This window comes from Branchiostoma lanceolatum, chromosome 3 (genome assembly GCF_035083965.1).
Source record: "Branchiostoma lanceolatum isolate klBraLanc5 chromosome 3, klBraLanc5.hap2, whole genome shotgun sequence".
Lineage (NCBI taxonomy): Eukaryota > Metazoa > Chordata > Leptocardii > Amphioxiformes > Branchiostomatidae > Branchiostoma > Branchiostoma lanceolatum.
The window spans coordinates 16508010-16517171 of NC_089724.1; the positions used below are offsets into that span (position 1 = coordinate 16508010).

At 40.1% G+C, this 9162-nt stretch overlaps 1 protein-coding gene across 2 annotated transcripts; it reads right to left on the minus strand.

Annotated features, from left to right (window-relative positions):
- Positions 1 to 2673: 2673 nt before the first annotated feature.
- On the minus strand, positions 2674 to 8208 carry LOC136430634 (oxysterols receptor LXR-beta-like). Of its 2 annotated transcripts, none has more exons than XM_066421409.1 (8): positions 8136 to 8208; positions 7112 to 7281; positions 6839 to 6979; positions 5757 to 6655; positions 5092 to 5238; positions 4778 to 4871; positions 4417 to 4530; positions 2674 to 3754 (listed from the first exon to the last, which is right to left on the minus strand). In XM_066421409.1, the coding sequence occupies exons 2-8, from the start codon at positions 7275 to 7277 to the stop codon at positions 3516 to 3518; spliced, it is 1800 nt and encodes a 599-aa protein (XP_066277506.1). In that variant the 5' UTR covers positions 7278 to 7281; positions 8136 to 8208; the 3' UTR covers positions 2674 to 3515. The 2 variants fall into 2 exon arrangements, with proteins under 2 accessions (XP_066277506.1, XP_066277505.1); XM_066421408.1 differs by having other exon boundaries at positions 8054 to 8188.
- Positions 8209 to 9162: the final 954 nt, after the last annotated feature.

Genomic DNA, 9162 nt, shown 5'->3' on the forward strand with positions numbered 1-9162 from the left:
GCGTTAAATAAGTCGACCTCAACCCGATGAAATTGGGGCGGCTGACGGTCTAATACAGCTCCGATACCATCTGCTCGATTTGTGTACCTATTTTTGCGCAGCTGTTGACCCACATTTGCAGCGCAGTCAAAGCCCCCAAAACGCGGTCGGCTCCCTGTGATTTATAACAACGTCGGGCCTTTTAACAACGTCGGACCTTGGGGGATTAGGCTGAGAGGAGTTATTGGACATTGTGGCTTAACGTTATATAGGTCAAAATTCCGAGTATTTAACTCCTTATAACCACGTCGAGGATTGACGCGTTGGCTCACCTTAAACAGCTGGAAAGGTCGACTTCTTAGGCAACAAATTACACTCTAGCCAAAATCTTTAGCCCTGAGCTAACTACCGGTCAAATTTCCGGGGATTAACTCTTATACCAACGCCAAAGATGAAGGTCAAGGCATCACCTTAACCCTCAGACACCCGAACGGGATCATTTTTGACCCTAGGAGTGTATTTTTATGTGCCATTGGAACATGTTTGCATAGAAAAAAATCCTTCCGTGACTTTGTCAATAGACATCTATTCTAACCTTTCCTAATTTTCTAGGGAGATTGGCACAATACTGTTGACATTATAGAGGAAAGTCCGGAGTGATTCCATTGGGGTCATTTTTGACCCTAGCAAAAATAATGTTATTTTTGAGACCTGCCCTCTGCAACTCCTAAACTACTTTTTGTCTGACCATCAAATTTTCAGAGGATGATGCACACGTGAATTAATATTACAACACATTTTGTGTCATTATGACGTATTATGACGTCATTATGACGTAATTTTATGTGATTGCATCCGCTATCTTGGATTTTCACCGATGACGTCATAAAATCAGCATAAAATATTAATGTTAAATCATGAGTTACATTGGATTACATAAGATGATAAGCGATGTAAGAAAATTAATGTGTTGTACCAACAAAGCCTCGAAAAGTCATTGTTTGAACTGAAATTGGCAGATTTTATAAAATATGCTTGTCAAAAATCCGCTGCCATGGCAACACGAAAGACGAACAACTTACTTTATTGATTTGAAATCGTTGTTGAGGACATTTCATGAAACGTCACCAAGGTTGATGGCTCTAGCCTAGACCGTTCAGGAGCTATGCAACATGAAACTTGGCGAGGGCCAAAAAAATGTCCTCCCGGTCTAAATAGGGATATTTCAAAATGTGGTCCTTCTGATCTGTTTGCATAAATTATGATAATGAACGGGAATTATTCATACCTTAACATGGCAAAACATTCCTCTTACATTGATGAAGCAATGTAAGGATAACAATCAGCGAAAAAAGTGAAAAGGGAGGTTTTACTGAACAAAACATTTTGAGCTCCTTATAACACCGTTAACCGATTAACGTTAAGTTCTCACCTAAAACTGCAGGAAAGGTCGACCTCTAAGATAATATATTACGTATCAGCCAAATGATTTACCCTAACCTGTCAAGTAGGCCGTAAGATTTGTGTCATTTAAATTTTCGCTGCATGGAGGGATAACTTCATTCCTTGGCTAGTTATGTATTCGCAACTACATGTACTATTCGCCAAATAACGTTACTCAAGCATCTGGATATGATTTTGGAAAACGTTTCTTGAGTAACTGTTGAATCTTTGGCGTATCGTATTGCCTGGATGTCTAACCTTCATCGACGTACATGTACAACGACTTTAGAAGGCTAAGTAACTTTTAACATTCTGAACCTATGCAGTCAAAACTGCACAAGAAGAATCCATTCAAGCCCTGTGGATGATTATGAGAAGGGAAATAAAATACATCAAGTACAGGTAGAAAACGTTGTCTGATTCGTATGCAATCGCCTAGCTGGAAAGTGTTGCTCTTTGGGAGTTCGGTGTGAAATGTACATCTCCTATGTACCAAAGCAGTAAGCTGAAGCTTAATAGGTCAAATCCCTTGCAACATCAAAACCATGAAGTCGTTACATATGGTGTTGTTTGCATTATAGTTTCATGTATCTTGGCAAACCCAACTGTATTAAAACAGAACCTCTCTAACCCCTCTCATTGAGCGAGTTCAAACTCTAGACGTTGTTCTTCGTAACATTGGTTCAACATATAACCATTCCAGTGTAATTCAAGCTTTTGGCTATAACGTCTTCATTATTTGGTCATTTCTGGGACTCCATGTAACAGTACTGGAACAACGTTATACAAAAGTGAAACGAAGGCGGGTTTGGGTGCACTACCATCTATTGCCGCCACGCGTCGTGGATAAAACAAGAGGAAACTGAATGTGATGTAGCCGCCAGTGTCTCATATAACACACCGAAAGTACAAGTTAATTAACAAATTTCAGTCCTTGTGTTTTGTCACCAGTGATTGGTTACGAACACACTTGCGTGCATTGGAAGAAAGTTTCCCAAAGCTCTAACAATCAGAAGTGTCTTTAATGTGCCAAGGTGTTAACTTCAAGCTCACCCTTCCAACTATTGGTAGTTTCAGCCAATCAGAGACGTGTTTAGTTAGTATCATCCCAATTTTTCTGAAACAACCATCAGCATTAGTCATACTCTTAAATATCAAACACTTGACCATGTGTTATCAGTTTTCTTTCTTGTATGTAACATTCTTTTTATTTTGAATTGCACTGCAAAGAATAAAATCTTGACACCAATGGAACAAGTGATACTTAAAACAGTATCAGCAACAACAGTTTATTCAAAAGAATTTCACAACATATTTGGATTGTTATATAATATGATGTCCTTTGTTTCTGCAAACTATACAGATTTCGATGCTCCCAACAGCAATCTATAACAGAGTTATAATTCTATCTTTCAACATACATTGTTTGTGTCAAATTTACCTAAAATACAAATGGAGACTTTGGGCTCTTCAACTATTTCTACATGTCCATCAAACAGACAAAACAGATGTAAAATGTCCAAATTTGAATAAACCATACCCAACACATTCCTGGAAATTGAACAATGATGGAAACTTGTACACAACGAAATTTTTCCATCAATAGGAGCTGGCTAGAGCCCTGTGATATACTTTGGGTCTTTGACACAATCATTTCTTTATTTCAATCACCTAAAAGGTAAAGGTCAGCAAAACTGGATCAATGATTTTGGCTTTGCTCTTTGTACAATAGGAGAGTAGGCTATTTGTCTTAGGAGACTGTAGTAACTTCTACCAAGCATGAAGAATGGCACATTCAGAATGCAGACTGTTCGCATTAGATGAAGACAAGGACCTTCCATGTTTAAATCTTCTACATCAAACTCTATTATCATAAGTGCTATATGGAAAGTACGGACTCCAGAGAAACCTTGTAGTAATAAGCATATGTAAACAGTTAAGTATCTTAAAACTTGGACAATTTACATTGGCTCATACATCTTTGACACTCACAATATGGACGGTATTGTCAATGAATTGTAAGAATGAGGGTGGGGGAAGAGCATCAACACCCCCACAATCTCATTTGTCGAACCTAACTGTCCAATGTACAACTAATCTGGACTACAAATCTCAGAGGCAAGCGGGTTTTCCTTGACCATCGGCCCACACTCCGTCAGTAGACTTCTCTCACAGGCTTGCCCCACACTTCGGACTTCCGTCAGCTTACTGAGAAGGCGGGGGAACATCATTGGCTCGTCCGGGTACGCCACCTTGCAGTACGCAAGCAGACACTCTACGTAACGTTCCTGTGCCTTTTCCAGGGTCCCGCGGGCTCTGATGTTTGGACGGTCTGTAGGTGCATACAATGGAGGACTTAGAGGAATAAAATTGAATCTTTACTACTGGAGTAATAAATTTATATACTCAGACGTTTCAAATTCAAGCGCCCATCCGGCAGCTTTTTTTCAATGAGGAGATAATGTTTACTTTGGACTTACGGAAAGCATCAAGAATTTATGATCAAACTGCGCATACAGTTTCTCATATTTTTGTAATGGAGGACATAATTCAGGTAAAAAATGTGCATAGGGCAAGCAAGTAAATCTTTTTGTTTGTTCTTTGTACACTCTAATATTTTCTTGATCATGTAAAATGGATATGCGCGTACACTTTTTGTCATCCCTGAAGATATCTGAGAAAAATTACATTCACCACTTTTCCACCTGGACTGGTGTTATTGTCATTCATTGAACAGAGATCGATTTACTGCTTTTTGCCAAACAAAAAAGAAAGAAGCACACAATCAAATCAACCATACAACAAAATTTCTGTCACTTAAAATGTTTGGAAATACACTGGTAACTCCAAACATCTAACTAAATTTCATGTCATCAATCCATTTTTATCTCTTTACATTCAGATAGATATAAAGACAAGAAAACATGCTCTTTTGATAGCATGGTGAATGTCTACTGTATGTTCAGAAACAACACAAAAAGGTTGAAAGTTAACCTGGGGACAACACCACGGCACAGAGGAGAAGGTGCACGGTGATGGAGTCGATGTTCAGCTTCCACATGCCCTCGTACCAGGACTTCAGCGTGTCCATGAACTCCTGTGTGTGCACTGAATTCAAAACTTTCCAGTCATCTATACATAAATACAGTAAACCCTGTTAAAGTGGCCAGCCATCTTGACACACAGACACACACACACACATACCCCCCCCCCCACACACACACATGCATACATATACATACATTGTACATGCACACACATAAATACAATAGTAAAATACATACATACATGAACACATACATACAAAGACAAGCCCAAAACAATACTTCAGTGACAAGAAGGTTCGAATGCTTGCCTGGTGCCACCAGCCGTTCTAGGACTCCGATGTCCAGTCTACACTCCACCAGGAAGACTGGCACTCGCATCACAAAGCACTCAAAGAGAGAACCCTTTCAAGAAAACATTGAGCATATTCACTGTGTTAATTGTGATAATTACATTTGTACCCAGTTAGGGGTGAGTGTTGTTCATGGTCAGTTAACCATGCATAAACCATGCATAAAACTCTGATTGTTTATTCTGTTTGCCACATAGGCTGTATCGTGGAGTGATACAAGTTACCTAAGTTACAATGAATGTGCCTTATTTGTTGGAGACCAGGCATCTCACCTTCACAACAGCCACCTGGTCTTCCAGAGGGAGGTCGCTGAACCCTTGTAGAGACTTGCTGAAGGTGATGTACTTCTGGACTGTGACCGTGCCACTCTGAACACACAGTATGCGCTTCTCATGAAGAGTCTTGCACGCCAGCGCCTCCTACATGGAGAAAAAAATATGCTTTTACTGTGTTTTTCATTTCTATGGTTATGGATGCAACATGGCTTATAGGAAGGGCAGTCCCCTTCACAACAGCATTGTACTTCACAGTTAAAAGGATCCCATTCTGTCAATAACCCATGGTCAAATAGATGACTACCTCTGAAGCCAAATGTGTCTGATAAGCATACATATGTCCTGTGCATTGGTTCTGAATTATTCATCCTAATACTTAATACTGGTATCTAATGGGCATCAAATTAACATGATCTATACATTTTAGGTATCATAGTTTCTTCCAAAGGAATGAACAGTTTGATATCTGCAATTTGAAAGGAAGCTGCTAGGGGGCTAAAATCTTATTACTCATTCTTAAGGCCAATGTCTTAAAAACTAAAAACTATGATAAAATCCCACACACAACAAACTACTTACAAAATAAACAAAAAAAATGTAAATGGAATGCCTTCATTGGCAGAGGTTATGATTCAATATATACACTACAAGTACAAACATACCTTATACAGCTTCCTTGTGTGCCTGCGGCCTACTTCTGTAGCCTCCTTAAGGTATGTTAGAATGTCAGAAATGATGGCCTGGTGGTCTGACGAAAGTTGCTGCATGACATGTGGCTTGACGAAGAGTTTGGTCATGGTAAAGCCGGAATTACTTGTCCCTGGGACTGACTTTTGTATTGGTACATTATGCTTTATTGGGACTATAGGCACCCTTGAACTGTTGTCAACAATGTTTGCCTTTCTATTAGCCATTTCATTGGAGGAAGGGAGGTCTGCCTTCTGATTGGTTGAAGACCCTGTAGATTTTAGCAATGCAGAAAGACTATTGGTGGGTAAGGGAGCTTCTGTACTGACATAGTTGACACCTGTATGAAGGGAGAGAAGAGTCTGGGCATGTTCAGTTCTACTGTCGTCATGATTTGAGGCGTCTGCAGCATCTTCAGTTGCACTGGAAGGAACGGGCGAAACTGTCGGAATGGTATCCAAGGAAATCGGTTCTGACAACAGATCTGTGCCGTTTGCTAAGAGGCCAAAAAATGAAAGCATGTCTTCGCTGCCTGTGGATTCGGAACGAGAGTACTGGATGTTATCCTGTGTAACATCAATGAACACCGACACGACTTCGTCAAAAAACGAAGAGTCACAAGATGCCGTGCTCTGCTGAAGGGACATAGTGTTATCAGGATGTGAAGAGCTTAGCAAGCTTGCAATTTCAGAAGCAGTGACCAACGGCTGGTCTTCCCGACACGGTTGGTCAGGAACTCCACATGGATTTGGTGAGGGTACCTGTGCTAGCTCTTGATTGGTCGACGACACTGCAGACTCGGGTTTGACGGGGTTTGATGCCTGGCGTTGCCGCCACAGGGTTTTGGATCTGCGCTGAGCCTGGGTGAGCAGACCTGTAATGCAGATTTTTTTTTCAAAGTTGTGAAAAAACAAGCATTCCAATACATTGGATCTATCTTTACAAGTAGCACAAGTGGTCCATTAATTTCCTGCAAAAATATGACAACCAAGAAATCGAACAGGTGTGTTCTTATACTTTTATAGATATAGATATTGCCTAAGTAATGGTGACTTACAATCAGGCCTCATGCCAGCAACCTTACAGGACCTGAGGCGACACTCGGGACATCTCCTCCTGGTGTACAGGTCCATACTGCACTGGTTCCCCCATCTGCACGCCTTCACATGACCACGGGTCACACTTCGACGGAAAAAACCTGCAAAAGGAAAGATGTTGAAATCAACAAGAGACAGGTTTGTAAACAACACACAAGTTAACACAAGTAATAGCTGGATAGATTTTTCCATTACTAAAAAGTCAGTACATGCCCAAGTCATGTTTGACTCACCCTTGCAGCCCTCACAGCTGAAGACTCCATAGTGAAACCCAGAGGCCTTGTCTCCACACACCAGACAGTCTCCCGTCGTCGGTTCTTGAGATGCGGCGTCTCTTTTCTCACCCTGACCCAACCCTTCCGCCTCAAAGATTGAGGACACTGCCACTTGGTCACTCATGACACTGAAAATATCATAGAGTATAAGCAGGTGAAATGACCTGAGTGTACTCCCCTGGTAAAATAAGTCAGATCTAAGTGAAGCAAAAGGTCCAGTTTATATATATATATAACATAACATAAACATCATCATCATCATGAAGATAAACAACAACAAGTAAACAAAAAAACTGAAGGGGAGTACAGTACAATAACTCAGACAATAGATACAGTAGAAGAAAAAGTTGCCTAAATATCATTTAGTTAATTAGTAACGTGAACGTTATCATTATTATATCAATTCAATACTGCACACGAGAAAGGGATCTGCTTTCGAAATTGTAAAACTAGCAAAATCTAACAAAAAAAGGTTAACATTTCACAGAGAAGGTTGTGCTGTGATATTTGTGTCCCTGAACCCTGACCCTTAAACGCTATAAACCCCACCCAACCGAAATTTGGGCTTGGAGACAGCGTACTGTCTGCACACTGTATAATAATTTTGTCAGGTCTACGTGGACATGTGCACGCGTACAATCAAGAATCTCTCCCAGTGATCTCGCATAGCGTCCGCCCAAAACTTAAGGTAAATCTATAGGTTGGTTGGGTAACAGAAACTGTGGGTCTGAGATCTAAACGTTATAGACAGTCTTTCTTCATAGAACTACCCAAACCCAAACTTTGCTACAGATTTCGGTGGATTCTTCATGAATATATGAACATTCACCAACTTTTACCAGTCTCAGTCAGAAATGCAAGATTTCAGAAGGCAAGAAATTGCATAAATCAACCCTGTACCTGTACTGTGAGGTAGGTGGAAGCCGTCCTAGAAGCTTTAGAACTTCTTAAGGTAGGTAACATCAGGAAAAAGATTCCTAACCTTGCGCTCGAGCTGGGCCGTACTTCTTTTTTTTTTAGAGAGATTAGGTATTGGGGCGATTTCACCCGTTACAATAGGGAAGGAAGTGTTTTTTAAGTTAATTTGAAGCACAGAAAGGGTGATTATCAATGTATTTCTATTCATAAGAGTATATCACACAAAGACATATTAATGAACCAAATAATGTTTCGTTAAGCGCTGGAATTAACGTTACAAGATTTGTATATGGGTCCCTCCCGGCAATTTCATATGGACTACCCGACTGACCTGTGGCGCGTTGACCCAGATCATAAACAAAGTGGGTAAAAGTTAGCCTCTACCAGGCTCCGTCCTATCGTTGGGAAAATAGTAGAAATCAGCCGCGGTACTTCGCTATACAGGGTAGGTCCGCTATACAGTAAGGTTCCATTTCGATGGCAGATTGGACCCTCTCTCCGTAGCTAACTCCCTTGGCACACTATTCACTCTATAAGGCCAATTTCTACTATTTTTGCAGCCATCCCGCGGAGCCTGGTAGAGGCTAGGTAAAAGTAACGTGTGTTCACTCTCTACTTTGCTTTACATGTTCATGTTCATCGTCGGTAAGCTGGAGAAGCATCGGGGTAAGTGGGGAACCTTATGTTTAATTTAATTTCATGTGAATTACATTATATGTAAATTATAATATTTGATACTATTAGTAATTGTATTACTATTTGTAATTATTGATACTAGTATGCTGCTATTCAAAACGATTATGATATAGATGTAACGAATTAAGGACATGTAATCATATACAATATTGTTTGGAACGGAGGCTAACTACAATTGATACTCATAAGGGAGGCTATGATCATCTGTAAGTGTATATGTGCGGCACATTTACACACTGTCCTGGTTTTTATTTGGCTTTTGTTGTGCCCATGTATGTCCTGTTAGTGTTTGTAATTTATTTTGAAATACCAATAAAGAAAAAAAAAGAAAAAAAAAAGAAGGGATTTTGGCCACATGAAGGTGCTTTGTATTCAAATTTAAACTTCTTGGTTAC